The 13,917-nt window shown below is 33.0% G+C and overlaps 4 protein-coding genes across 4 annotated transcripts; 3 read left to right on the plus strand and 1 right to left on the minus strand.

Moving 5' to 3' along the window:
- Positions 1-738: 738 nt before the first annotated feature.
- Positions 739-3,608, plus strand: LOC126671447 (probable pectinesterase/pectinesterase inhibitor 21). The gene is made up of 2 exons (XM_050365220.2): positions 739-2,021; positions 2,693-3,608. Exons 1-2 carry the CDS (start codon positions 974-976, stop codon positions 3,391-3,393), a joined length of 1,749 nt encoding a protein of 582 aa, XP_050221177.1. The 5' UTR covers positions 739-973; the 3' UTR covers positions 3,394-3,608.
- Positions 3,609-4,892: 1,284 nt separating this feature from the next.
- LOC126674421 (uncharacterized) lies at positions 4,893-6,950 on the plus strand. Its single transcript, XM_050368866.2, has 6 exons — positions 4,893-5,186; positions 5,405-5,474; positions 5,575-5,637; positions 6,325-6,369; positions 6,444-6,500; positions 6,586-6,950. Exons 1-6 carry the CDS (start codon positions 4,951-4,953, stop codon positions 6,676-6,678), a joined length of 564 nt encoding a protein of 187 aa, XP_050224823.1. The 5' UTR covers positions 4,893-4,950; the 3' UTR covers positions 6,679-6,950.
- Positions 6,951-9,127: 2,177 nt separating this feature from the next.
- LOC126671292 (signal peptidase complex subunit 3B-like) lies at positions 9,128-12,651 on the plus strand. Its single transcript, XM_050365058.2, has 7 exons — positions 9,128-9,294; positions 9,628-9,778; positions 9,866-9,913; positions 11,145-11,207; positions 11,586-11,639; positions 11,889-11,975; positions 12,090-12,651. Exons 2-7 carry the CDS (start codon positions 9,653-9,655, stop codon positions 12,222-12,224), a joined length of 513 nt encoding a protein of 170 aa, XP_050221015.1. The 5' UTR covers positions 9,128-9,294; positions 9,628-9,652; the 3' UTR covers positions 12,225-12,651.
- Positions 12,652-13,115: 464 nt separating this feature from the next.
- LOC126674480 (putative invertase inhibitor) lies at positions 13,116-13,704 on the minus strand. The gene has a single exon (XM_050368926.2). The coding sequence runs from the start codon at positions 13,656-13,658 to the stop codon at positions 13,146-13,148; it is 513 nt and encodes a 170-aa protein (XP_050224883.1). The 5' UTR covers positions 13,659-13,704; the 3' UTR covers positions 13,116-13,145.
- Positions 13,705-13,917: the final 213 nt, after the last annotated feature.

Genomic DNA, 13,917 nt, shown 5'->3' on the forward strand with positions numbered 1-13,917 from the left:
ATAACGGTCTGATTTTGGATCACTCACACGTTCAGCGTATTTTTCAGTATGAGTGGCCCATGATTTCATTTCTTGAGAAATGATATGCAGATCGTGGTCTGTCCAAATGACTAATCGCCGGTACTAGTGAAATGGCGAGTTAGGTGGTTGAGACATTTAAGATCGCCAAGCTCGCTTGGAGGTCTGAAAATAGGAGTTCATATGCATGGTCAAACAATTAAATTTCTGTTAGTACATTGCAGTCTTTTAGTTGAAATACCAGTAGCTAATTATCTAAAGAATTGAATTCTTCAGGTTGACTTACCTGAAAAACTAATTTATCGCAAATGGAGCCTTGGTAGTTATATTTCAGAGATTGGTTGCAAGAGTTGAAACATAGTTAATGACATATGCGAACTTGAAATGAGTTGAAACATAAACAGCTATTAAAAAAATCTTATAATTAGTAGAATTTATTAGTTCATTTTCGCGTTTAAATTGAGATTATGCGGGCGAAAAAAGAGGAAGAAAATCAATGGAGATAAAATAACTAAAAAAATAAAAAATGATTAAGAAAACACCCAAGAAAAACAGATGTTTTTTTACATATTATGACTAATAAGGGCATGATTGTAGAAAAAGTAATGACAACCAATAATTTACACTCTTTCATCTTCCTATACCTCAGATTTTCTAACTGAATTACCTAAATATTACACATATTGTTCATTTTTCAAAATACACAAATTTATAAATACTCTTCTTTTTTTCAACCCCCACAATTTGGGAGGCCTTTCAAGAAAATTCCATAATATTGGGAGACCATAATAGTCTCTTCATCATCCCTCTCCCTTGAACCGCATTTACATTTTGCGTTCTCGGGAGAATTAAATTTTTTGCAGATTAATCCGTTGAGAAGACAGAATCAAAAATTCAAAAAGAAATAAGAAATCAAAAATTTCAAGAAAATAAATCTTGATATAAAATTAAAAAAATGATCGCCGGAGATGATTACAATAGGCGGAAGAGATTAGCCGTAATTGGCGTCTCTACTCTTCTTCTTGTAGCTATGGCGGTGGCTGTAACTCTTAGTATCGCATTCAGCGGCGTCGAAGACAGCGGTATGGAAGACGCCGAAGACGAGCTTAAGGGGAAGAATCAGAAGACCAGTGTAGCTGCCTCCATGAGAGCCATTAAATCTCTCTGTCAACCTACGTATTATAAGCAAACATGTGAGCAAACCCTAGCGAAATCGGGCGGAAACACGACGGACCCTAAAGAACTCATCAAGATTGCATTCAAGATTGCTGAGAAAGAAATAGATTTGGCCGCCAAGAAATCACTAACCCTACAGAAACTCGAAAAAGATTCAAGAACTCGCGGCGCTCTTACGAGCTGTAAAGAGCTCATGACCATGTCGATTAATGAGCTCAAAACCGCGTTTTCGGAGTTTGAAGATTTTGATATAAGTAATTTAGATGGTTTAATGGCGGATATAAAAACTTGGCTCAGCGCTGCCATGACTTACCAAGAAACTTGCCTGGATGCCTTCGAAAACACGACCACGACAGCCGGAGAGAAAATGAAAAAGGCGTTAAAGACGGCCATGGAAATGAGCAGCAATGGTCTTGACATTGTTACAGAGATCTCTTCTGTATATTCCGGTATGCGAATTCCTGCTCGTCGTCTTCTTCAGGGTAAACTTCCTGATGATCAGGATGAAATATTTCCTTCTTGGGTCGACGCCGGACAGCGAAGGCTTCTGAGTAATCCTGTTTCCGACATTGAAGCTGATCTTGTCGTGGCCAAGGACGGTAGTGGAGACTTTAAGAGTATTAGAGAGGCACTGTTGCATGTTCCCATGAAGAAGAGAAATAAGGCGTTTGTGATTTACATTAAGGAGGGAATTTACAAAGAGTATCTTGTGTTCAACCGGAGCATGGAAAATGTGACGGTTATCGGAGATGGAGCTGATAAAACTCGCATCACCGGAGATAAGAACTTCGCCGATGGAATTGACATCTACCGCACTGCAACAGTTGGTAAGTATATGCATTCCTTAGCGAGATTTTTATATGAATTTGAATGAAAAGCGCGTAAATAACCGAATTGCTCTCGAGGAGTTCAATGTTCAGTTCGAGCTCGTTCATTAATCTAAATGAACGAGAACAAACTTTAAATTGTGCTCATTCAATTTTAAATGATTGGACTTTGATCTTAGGGGTGTTTGACTCGTACATAAGCTCGTAATCGAGCTCGTGCTAATTACTCGGCTATGAGCTCGATTACTAACTTGTGAGATGAGTCGTTTAAGAGCTTGTATGTAAGTAAAATAGAACTTGAGCCGAACATGTTTTTAGCTACTTAATTCATATAAAGAGATAAAAATTAATAAACATTTCGATTCGACTCGTTTGCATCCCACAAACATTAATTTATTCATTTGACTTTTGTGTTATTGTCGAATTTAGGACAAGTCAATAGAATATTTGTAATGTTGGAATTCTTTTTATAATAAATGGACAATCATTACAAACTCCAACATTTATACATTCTATTGATTTTTGTAAATATAACATGTCAGAACAGATGTATGGGATAATTTTAATCCATCAAAATAGCTCAAAAATGCAAATTAAAATGCTTCTACTCATTCCTTCATACTTGCAATTGATTTGCTCAAATTCAAAAATTGGCATGATTGATAATGCAGCTGTCATCGGAAACAATTTTATGGCAAAGAACATCGGATTTGAAAACAGCGCCGGTGCCATCAAACATCAAGCAGTAGCATTAAGAGTTTCTTCAGATTTTGCTATATTCTACAATTGCTCAATGGACGGTTACCATGACACACTTTATACACACGCCAAGCGACAATTCTACCGCGACTGCACCGTTTCTGGCACCATCGATTTCGTATTCGGTGATGCCCCAGTTGTCTTCCAAAACTGCACGTTTTTAGTCCGCAAGCCGCTCGAAAATCAACAGTGCACCGTAACCGCTCAGGGCCGAAAGGCGAGAAGACAACCGTCAGGAATCATCATACAGAACAGCACAATCACAGCTCATCCTGAATTCGAACCTGTCAAGGATCAGTTTAAAACGTACCTTGGCAGGCCATGGAAGGAATTCTCAAGAACAGTGATTATGGAATCGTTCATTGATGATATAATCGAACCAGAGGGATGGTCTCCTTGGTTCGGAACCTTCGGACTCAAGACTTGTTGGTACGGAGAGTATAATAACTACGGTCCTGGTTCAAGCACGAAAAAACGCGTAAAATGGAACGGAATTAAGCCGGTTTCTCGCCAACACGCAATAGATTTTACTCCGGGGAGGTTTCTTGGAGGAGATTCGTGGATCGAGCCGACAGGAATACCTTACGCGGCTTACTTAACTACTCAAAATTAAACATTTTTTTTGATTCGTTTGTAATCAAGTACCATACGTAAGATGAACCTCGTTTTTCAGGTTGTGTTATTTGATTGTTTTAATGTTAGTGAGCAGCATTACTCTATACAGACATCGATCTGTTCTTATAATTAAGTAGAAAATCATTTAATAATTTGTAGATTTTTGGAATTTTTCTTCCATTCTTTTTGTATTCAAAATCTTGATTATGTCTATCAATGTTTATCCAGCTATTTCTTCAACATTAGTCATGCTGTAATTGCAATTGTGTACAAATGCATTTTTCTCCTCCATTATAAAATGGCCAAACCCATCTTGGAGCCCTTGCATATTATCGTTTTATTTATTTAATCATTTTTAAAAGTTTTATCTTTATCTAGTCTTTATATTTTTTGAATTTCTAAATCCTAAAAGGGGTGTACTCTACTCTCGCACTAACCGCACTCGAAAAAGGACAAAATAAATTAAAATACAAAAACACAAAAACTGTATTTAATAAAAAACTTAATCCATTACCAGACCCACTTAATCATTTTATGTTTGGTAATGGTTACGAAAATTGGACACATATACAAACTTTGCCCAAAAGATCACCTATTAAATTTAAATTTGTGAAATTTATGAACCTAATGAATACATGAGCGGTAGGAGCAATGTAATCACCAATGTGCATAACATATGACAAATATTTTATTAATACTAGTTTCGCATTACGTGCTATGCACGTGGCTCGTAACGTAACTCGTCAATGAATATATTAGTAAATTTATTATAATTATGTCAATTTTTTATTTATAATTAATATTAAGTTAGTTAAAAATCTTTGTAAAAGTAAATATAATATTTTCGGTTATTAATTTTTTTTCCATGCTAATTTTTTTTTTTGGTTTTATAATAATCATAATTAAATAATTAATTTAATTTTATTAATTATATTTTTAAAAATAATAAGATATAAATTTAAATAATAATATATTAACCAAATATTGTATTTTAATTTTGTAGTTCAATCAAACTAAAAGATAGATATTTTTTACATATTAAAAATTAAATTGGAGATAATTTAGCTACCTTTTCTAATTAGGATTTTAATTACAACAGTGATTAATTAAATAACTAATTAGTTAATGACTATAAAACTTTTATTTATTAGTAAACTGAAAAGGATTATTCAGTAAATTTGTATGCCCCCCCCAATCCGTGCTTTTATATACAGTATAGATAGATATAGATATAGATATAGAATAATTAAAAACTCAAATAATACTTTATCATAAATTAATTAATTTGTAACATTTATTTTAAACTATTATTAATTTTGAGCAATAGAGTAGTTTTTAAAAAAACGATATTCTATATTTTCTTTCCTTTTTAGACGTTCATTTTTTATTTTTATGTATACAAATAATTATTTATTTTAAATTTTAGTGATAATTTTTTAAAATTTGCAATTTAAGTAGTAGAAAGAATATTTATTAATAGTAATTGCCAATTATTAATATGTTGTCAAAATAAAAACCCCAAATCAGAAGAAGTCGTTTCTTATTGTCTCCGAAAATGGCGGTCTCATCGTCTTCCATCTCATCTTCCGAATCCTCTTCATCTTCCGATTCCTCCTCCTCCTCTCGTCACCGTCGCCGTCACCGTAATTACCGTCGTGACGGAGACAGAAGTAAAGATTCTCTGAAGGTCCGTAAGAAAAATAAGCCACATTCAAAACGCCGCCGTCACAGCAGACATCACCGCCACTCCTCCGATCCTGACCAATCCTCTTCAGATTCTTACTCTTCCAGGTTCTTGTTTTCAAAACCCTAATTATTTTAGCGAAGTTTCTATATCCTTTTGGTTTTTTTTTCCATTAAATTATTCCTTTGAGCTAAGTTTAGCTCGATTGCTGTAAGTTTATTCAACTTTTATTATGAAATTAAGTTGTAGTGTAAATTAATGATATCTCTATAGAGCTGGAATTGATTAATTTTTTTATTTTGTTTATATTTTTGAATTTGTGTAGAATTGATGATACGTCTGATAGCGAGCATGAAACATCTAAGAGGCACAAGAAAAATGACAAATTGAAGAAGGTATGTCTTTTTTCTAATATTAGTTTTTTAATTCTAATATTTAGATGCTGTTTTTGTGTAGTAGTCCCATTACTCATATGATTGTTAATTTGTTGTTTAGATCAAAGAAAAGGACCGAAGTAAGAATCGTCGCCATAAACGACAGAAGCTCAAAGTAAAAGAGGTACACCACTATTCAACTTCTTCTCCCAAACTTGTTTTAATAAGCTAGAGTGTTTTGTTTAAATTTGTGTCGACTGTCGAGTGTGATGGAAGTAGCCTTATCATAGTTTGTGGAAAGCGAAAGCTTTTTAATGCAATTCAATGAAGTCCTAGGTAGCACGGACACTTCATTCAACAACGTGTCCTGTTTCGGAAACGTTTTGGACACAGAACTTTATTTTTTACATAGGAAACCTTAAAGTAACATTGTTTCGCGTTTGTCCCTTTTTCCCATGTCCTGTTTTAAAAGGTCAAAATTGCTTAATGTAATTCTTTCAGGTTTTGAATATAGAAAAGAAAACGAGAAATACCAGTTAACTAGGGTTTTTAAAAGAAATGATATAGTGCCAAAATGACTAGATTTTGTGCGAATTGAAGTATTGGACTTGAGATATTAAAACAAAAGCATGTGCTTATTTATTTCATAACTGAATTACCTTTTTCCTTGTCTTGGTTTTCTTTTAAATGTTTTGGCATCGAATGCATATTAATATCTGAGTTACTTATAATACTTCTGCCTATTACATGGTTGGCTCTTTGAAAATTGGAGCTGGGGTCTGCGACATGATATCTGGGTGGTTACTTTTTGGACTTGCTTTGGATTTTGTTTTTGGCTCGGGTTTGTCCTGGCAACGGGAGACTTGTATAGACGGAGCAGGATGAGAGGGGTAGTGGCCCTGTACAGCTTTCCAAGGTACATCTATCCTCTACGCTCTCTCCTTTTTCTACTTTTACATTTAATTAACTCGTGAAATTTTCGTTTGACAGTTCTTAGGACGTGGCAAGGATGATGGTGTTCGTCGAAGCGCAGTTTCCGGAAAAAAGGTTCGTAGAGCTAAATAATTCAATTACGGACGTTATAGATATGTGTGACGAGTAGTTCATCAGTGTCGATGTGTTTATTCTGTAGATATTACTGAAACTTGAGAAATCGAAAGAGGATAAGGAAGCAGAAAATAAAAGGAATGAATTGCTAAAATTCTTGAATGCTAGTTTTGATTGATATAAGCGAGCTCGGAGTCAAGTCTCAGCTGAAAGGTGAAAATGTTTCTGGTTACAGCCATTGTCATCTGGCATATATTTATATTACAAGGATATTCTGCAGGGAGTCACATTTTGAACATTGTTAAATTTGTCTTGAGCTGTTGTTGCTCCTGAGAATTAGCAGACTCCCAACTGTCCTGTTGTATCAATTTGCTACACATGTGCATTATTTTCTTGGATGGATTTTGATTTTTTTTAATAGCTAAATTGGTAGCCTCGTCGTTTATTCCATACGGAATAATTATTTTTTGTTTCTGTTCATATTTATATAAATAATAGTAATTTTATGGAATTGCTACGTAGTATAAATTTTTGTAGGATAAGTATTATCTCAAAATTTGAAAAGTAGTTATTCTATTCCATATGTATTTGCAAACCTAGTTTTAGGGTTTTACTTGCCGGAATGCCATACATTTTTTAGTCTCTGATTGGTTAATTGTGCGTTAATACTTGCAAAATTAGGATACATGGTTCTCCTCATGTTGCAGATAATTTCGTGTTTATACATTGTAACTGCCTGAAAGCTTGTAAATTCATCGCATAATAGTTCTTCTAGGGGTGTAAAGTAGTTTTCGGGAGTTTATCGTATGTGAAAGCCAAACAGAATCCTTTCTGATCCGTCTTATTGGAGACGATATGTAGGATCACATCACATTCGTTTCATTTTTCTTTCAATTTCAAGTTAATTTATATTTTATTTTTTTTAGCTATAGTAATTTTTAACGATGATTGAAAAAAATACATATAAAGAAAAACAGAGATCTGGGTATTAAGCTTGTAATAGTAAAAATATAGTATTGTTAATGGATAATGTCAAAAAAAAATCACCAACTTTACATGTATTTTCATTTTAATCACGCAGTTTAAATTTGGTCATTTTCATACATGAACTACCATCTTTTTACAAATTCATATACGGTGTGTAATTCGCTGAGGTGGAGGTCATTTTACACCAATGAATGAGTTAAATGGAAATCTCCATGAACTATCACCTTTTCTTTAATTTGTCATCTGAAAAAAAAAATTGTTTCTAATTACATACTACTTGTTTTTTTTTAGAATTTTTAGATGATTTTAGAATTTATTTTTCATATTAACCCTTCGAATTAAATGTTACATTAAATATGTGGTTTGATCTATAAAATAAAATTTGTGGGTTATATTAGTCTACTTATAATTTGAAACTAAAGCCCCATTTTTTTAATATTAGCAATTTTATCTAAAGAACAATGATAAAAAAAAATTGAGTCATTTTTTTATCCAAAAAATAAGACATTGCTAAATAAGACTATAAAGCTCCCAAAACAAACCTTTTATGTTAATGGAGATTTCCATTTATATTTTTTCATATAAAGTCGGAAAAAAACTCGATCCATATATAATTATATATGAGCCGAAATTTATAAAGGAAAAATGAGACCCGAACATTCAAAAAAATTAGTCAATTTCAACTGCCCTCATTTGAGTCGGCCAAAATCAGTTTCATAAACTTGCATATACTATAGTGATGGCAATGACTTAGAAACGATTAACACAACATTTGCATAGCTCAATGTTTTGAGTTTGCTATATCACATATAGTTTTAAAGTATATGTTTTTTAATACTGGATCAGACTGGCCGGTCGAACTAGATTAACTAGAAAGATGTTAGCAGTTTGCCATGTTGTATGTTAAAAATGAAAGAGTAACAAAATTAGCTAATATCAGGTTAAAGATAAAACCTATGTTTTGATTTGAAAATCGATAAAATCCGTTGTTGCCCATGTGTGGGCTTAGTCTTTCACCAACGCGACTCTTTCTTTTTTTTTATCATTCGCACACATATAATTCCTATTTTCTGACACATCATATAATATTGTATTTCTTTATTTTTAACACTCATTTAACATTTTAGCACCTATCTGGATTTTAATGTTATACTCCCTCCGTCCCAATAGAGTTGTCCACTTTGAGAAATTTTTTTGTCCCAAAATACTTGTCCACTTTCAAAAAGTAAGTAACTTTTACACTCAATTTTTCTATATTACCCCTATTTAAAATCCACTAATGAGTAAATTAATAGTAAATTGCAAGTGGACCCTCTATTAAATAGGGGTATGACAAGAAAAGCAAAGAAAATTTTATAAAACCTACAAACAATAATTACTTTTCTTAAACTGTGTGATAAAGGCAAAGTGGACAACTCTATTAGGACGGAGGGAGTAATTGATTTTCAGACATTGCTAAGGCTATATATAATTTTTTTCCTCAAAGGTTAAGCAAAAAACGATCCACGTTGTAAGAAATAAACGGCTTCTAAAACAATGTTAGGTGTGAAAGTCTAAAGCAGCCTATTTAAATACTTTAGTGGCCTTAATGCACTTTTCTGAACTATAAGAGCATAAATAATCCTTAGCTCAAATATTAAGAGTATGTATAACCTTTTCTCCTTATGGTCGTCGTCGTTGCTAAATTAGCAAGAACAATTTAAATAAAAAGCAAATTTCAGATAGCCCAGTGGCACTGCTTCATCAGAAAGGAAAAATTACGGCCGACCGGTGCCCTGCCTTGATCACTTAACTGCGATTTTCTCAGGTGAACCCTAATAATTTCCAAATTCTTACTTAATCTGCAATTTTTAAATTCCTAAGAATTACTAAACTCTGTATAATTTGGCTTTTGAGTTAGGGTTTTAAACGCCGCACCGCACTGCTTATTTCACTCTATCTGCTCCGTAAATGTTAAGTTAATACATCTTTTAAATTAATAACGGTCTAAAATGTGGTTAACTATATCCAATCCACTAATGTCACTGCTATGTTTTTAGAGCATATGAAAGACAGTTTTGAAGATGTTCTTAATTTGATATTAATTTCAGTATGTTTGTGGCTATGCAGTGTTTTAATATTTTTCACCGTTGCTTGACAGAAACGGCAGCGGAGAAGCGATAATCATGCATTCCTTTGGTTACAGAGCTAATGCTCTGCTAACGTTTTCCGTCATCATCCTAGCGCTGATGTGCGCCATGGCTTCTCTCTCCGATAATCTTAATACTCCCAATCCTTCTGCCCAAATTCAGGTCCATTTTTTATTCTTCTTCTGATGAAGAACCTGTGGGTCTGTTGGAATTTTGAAAGGCTAACTGTTTTTTTTTTTTTAATTATAGGTTTTAAATATTAATTGGTTCCAGAAGCAGCCCCACGGAAATGATGAGGTGATTTATTAATATTTATAATTTGTTAGTTTTTGTTAATTAGCGAGCTATTTTCAGCTAAGTAGTTAATTTGTTGACTGTACACAGTGAATCAGTAATCAATTTTGATGATTTAGGGCTATTTTTTAGTTATTTGCAACATGAGCATGCTAAATGAGTCTTGCTGGTTTGCTGTTGGCATTCAACATTTCAGCTTAATGGCCTTTGCTATGTATTGAATTTAGATTATCTGTATAACTGGCTGTTTGAAGTAATGCAATGTAAAGAGGATTAATTAGAGCGTCATTTTGAGCATATAAATTTGTTATCGTGATTTCTTCATGTGCATGGTGAAGTTCTATACTATCTTTGTCAAGAGTCCATTTTTATTTATTGTGTATATCTTTTTTCTTGAAATTAGTAAGGTTTTGCTGGCTGCATTTCGATATGTGTTTCATTTTTATCTAAGATTATTTGCATAAGGTCTATATCAGGTACATCACACATGTCCATTTGTGTTTGGAAGTTGGTTCTTTTTTCTCCAGAGGGTTGGCTTCTGGATCTTGCTTTAGAGAACTTGGTTCCTTTATATTTTGCTGATTCTCAAAAGCATTTAGTGATTTATAAGATTTTTGGTTATGTAGAAAGTTGAGACATTCAGTAGAGGATCCCTTGATTTTCCCGCTAACCGCATTGTTGGTTAATACCACACTCTGTCATTAGCAGCCATTTAGTATATAATATTTTGTAGTTCATGAATCTACTAATATCAAGAAGGAAGAAATAGTTGGAGGTTGATAAACATTTGAAAGAAATGATTCCATGTGTCGTGTGTGATAATATACCAAGAATAATTAATACATGGGTGTCTTGGAGGAATAAATAGACAAATGGTTATTGTTCAATTTTAAAATTGATTTTAACTCAATAGAGACTGTTTCTTTTTTGGATGTTTGGTATTAAACAAAATCTATTGCACTATGACTTATTACTGGGCTATTTCAACTAATGTGAGCTTCATGATGTGGACATATGTTGATTGAGAAATAGTTTCCAAATGAACAGCATTACAAATGTTATTTACATAAAAATGATCTAGTTTATTCTTCTTATGAAACTTTTTTTTGATATTTACTACAATAAGTTCAATTTTGAATAGTGCTATGAGTCTTTGTTCAGCAGCCTGTACCAGACTACTATATATGTTAGTTATTGATATAATATTCATTACGTTGTCTTTCACTTAATGTAGGTCAGCCTCACAATGAACATAACAGCTGATTTACAGTCATTGTTCACATGGAACACAAAGCAGGTAAGTTATTTGATAATGCTTTGCAGTTCTCTTAGTTAATGATATTGCGGTCATTTTAAATCAGAGAAGTCATTTTTTTCGTGTGTAGTGGCAGGCCATCCGGGTCTCCCAATAAATGTATAATCTCTACGCTTTTGTTTCGATTGTGTCATGTAATGATTATGCTTACTAGTAAGATATGTTGCATATTTCATTGATTGAGAGATTAGTTTGGTCGCATATGTAAACCAAGCTACCCATAATGATAGTAATGCTGTATTGATTTTTGGAATTTCTCGTTAGTTATTTTAGAAGGCTGTTTCCAAATTATGCATTAATAACTAAGATCTTTCTCGAACATGTAAAGTGATCTCATATTCTCATTACAATATGTGGCAGGTTTTTGTATTCTTAGCTGCAGAGTATCCAACCTCAAAGAATGCCTTGAATCAGGTACCTTAAGTTTAGCAATTAAGTAGGTCCTGCTTCATTCATTTATGTGGACGTGTATGATTATAAACTCAAATTTAACTTGTTGTAACTTGTGTAGCAGTCTAGAATCAGTTTACCCTTTGCATATATCTTGGTACTATTACACATACATACATATTAGTATCTTGAAGTAAGGTCATTTCAATTGCTTTTGCATTCTGTGGAGATTTATGACTGATGCTTAAAAATATTATTTGCAATTTGTATTAGATTTCACTTTGGGATGCTATCATACCGGCCAAAGAGCAGGCCAAATTTTGGATTCAGACCGCAAACAAGTATCGTTTTGTTGACCAGGTATGCTTGTGTATGACATCCTTCAGTTGTACAGTCCAGACATACATGTGAGCTGGCTTTGGATTTTCTCTTGTTATGGTAACTGATACCTAAACATTATCACATAATGTGCAGGGAAGCAATCTTCGTGGTAAGGAATTCAATTTCACTTTGCATTGGCATGTAATGCCCAAGACCGGCAAAATGTTTGCCGACAAACTAGTCATGTCTGGATACCGCTTACCTCAGGAATACAGACGAAGGACTTGATGTTTTCAATGTACTTTGCAGCTCTAACTTGAGCGGTCTTAATATCCGATGATAAAATTCAGGCAAATCAAAAATTAGATACACAAATTTTTGTTATTGGCAGAGAAGGTGATTAATATTTGGAATTTTGAGTAGTTTGTCATCTTCTTATTGTCCTTTTTTCAAGGGCCATTCTAGATTTCAAGAACCACGATCAAGACTATAGATAAGCAGTTAAAGAAAACTTATGATGCTGATGATGGAGAATGGCTAAAGAAGTTCAGGAAATTAGGGGAAAAGCTACAATTACAATTCTTTGTTTTTATTCATATTTAAATAAATAATCGTAATTCTATAGAATTGTTATTTATAATTTTTTGTAGAAATTCTACTCTGATAAATTAAAGAATAGCTATTCTATTTTTTTTAAGAATGATTATTCCATTTCTTAAGAATGAGTCAATGACTATTCTATTTCATATGTATTCTATGCTGCGAATCAAATGTAATTTTAGGGTTTTACATGCTGGACTGCCTAAGATTTTGAAATTCATGGCACAATAGTTCATGGTAGTCTTCGGGATTTTACCTATGCGAAAAGCAAACATAATCTATTATGCGCGAGAGTTCTCCTGATTATTCTCATCGGAGATTCATTTCCCTTTCTTTCAGTTTCAAGCTAATTTACTACATATTTCAATTGTCGTAATGTATTAACGAATAATAGAAACTTTAATTGTTTTAACAAGCAAGACGAAACTTTAATCTTTTTAATTAGCAAGACGGTTTTAATTCGTCGTTGGTTCAATTTTGCTCAAACCCGTTATATATAATATATTGGAATAACAAAAATACAAAACAGAAACAACAAAGTTCTGGATATTAAAATTCTAGTGATAATGCTCATAATAGTAAAAAAAAGAAATTAGTATTCATTAAATACTAATAATCTTTAGTCAAGAGATTAGACATTGTTAAAAGAATACTACAAAGTTGGTGAAACTTTGTATTATAAAACGTTAACGGAGATTGCAATGCACCATATTTCTTGAATGAATCCTCACAAGTCTGTGAATCCGTGATCGACGCCGTTACCAATTTATTAACATGAACATAATCTCTAGTAGCCACAGCTTTCATTGAATCTTCTAATTTAGCAATTACACCCTGGTAAATCTTGGTGCAATCACTTAAACCTTGCTTAATAATTTTATCCTCTTTAGATTTAGAAATTTTACCAATCCTTTTTTCTATTTCACCACCCGCTAAAACCGCCATTTTTAACGCGAAAATGGTTAGTTTTGGTAATTCTTGAACAGTTTCTGGGGCTGTTTTTAGCTCCACAATGCATAATTCCCTGTAGAGGGTTTGCTCGCAAGTATTGGTGATTAGCTCTGAAAGTTGGTGCGTAGGAACTGCCAAAAGTAAAATTAAGAAAAGGATTGGTATAGACATTTTTAAGATTTTGGTTAAATTTGAAGGTTAAAAAAGTTGAGGGATTTTAAGGTGGTGGTTTTTAAGTACTAAAGAGATGGATATAATTGGGGGATGGTTTGTTTAATCTACGTAATTAGAGGTTGACCATACAAGAAAAGTTCTTAATTTGGTCATTCTGTTGGTTATTATTGTTAATTTGATAGCCTTGACTTAACAATTGCTGGCATTTGTTGTTGTTGGTTATAAACTTATTTTCATCAAAAGTTTAAGAGTTTGT

This window comes from Mercurialis annua, linkage group LG3, assembly GCF_937616625.2.
Source record: "Mercurialis annua linkage group LG3, ddMerAnnu1.2, whole genome shotgun sequence".
In the NCBI taxonomy this organism is placed as follows: domain Eukaryota; kingdom Viridiplantae; phylum Streptophyta; class Magnoliopsida; order Malpighiales; family Euphorbiaceae; genus Mercurialis; species Mercurialis annua.

What these genes read in the sequence shown, in the direction of transcription:
- LOC126674421 (XM_050368866.2), top strand. Translation starts at nt 4,951, where the DNA reads ATGGCGGTCTCATCGTCTTCCATCTCATCTTCCGAATCCTCTTCATCT. An exon ending in AGAAGCTCAAAGTAAAAGAG is followed by an intron (nt 5,638 to 6,324) that starts GTACACCACTAT and finishes AGACTTGTATAG; the next exon opens with ACGGAGCAGGATGAGAGGGG. An exon ending in GCGCAGTTTCCGGAAAAAAG is followed by an intron (nt 6,501 to 6,585) that starts GTTCGTAGAGCT and finishes TTTATTCTGTAG; the next exon opens with ATATTACTGAAACTTGAGAA.
- LOC126671447 (XM_050365220.2), top strand. Translation starts at nt 974, where the DNA reads ATGATCGCCGGAGATGATTACAATAGGCGGAAGAGATTAGCCGTAATT. An exon ending in CTACCGCACTGCAACAGTTG is followed by an intron (nt 2,022 to 2,692) that starts GTAAGTATATGC and finishes TTGATAATGCAG; the next exon opens with CTGTCATCGGAAACAATTTT.
- LOC126671292 (XM_050365058.2), top strand. Translation starts at nt 9,653, where the DNA reads ATGCATTCCTTTGGTTACAGAGCTAATGCTCTGCTAACGTTTTCCGTC. An exon ending in TCACATGGAACACAAAGCAG is followed by an intron (nt 11,208 to 11,585) that starts GTAAGTTATTTG and finishes AATATGTGGCAG; the next exon opens with GTTTTTGTATTCTTAGCTGC. An exon ending in AGTATCGTTTTGTTGACCAG is followed by an intron (nt 11,976 to 12,089) that starts GTATGCTTGTGT and finishes CATAATGTGCAG; the next exon opens with GGAAGCAATCTTCGTGGTAA.
- LOC126674480 (XM_050368926.2), bottom strand. Translation starts at nt 13,658, where the DNA reads ATGTCTATACCAATCCTTTTCTTAATTTTACTTTTGGCAGTTCCTACG.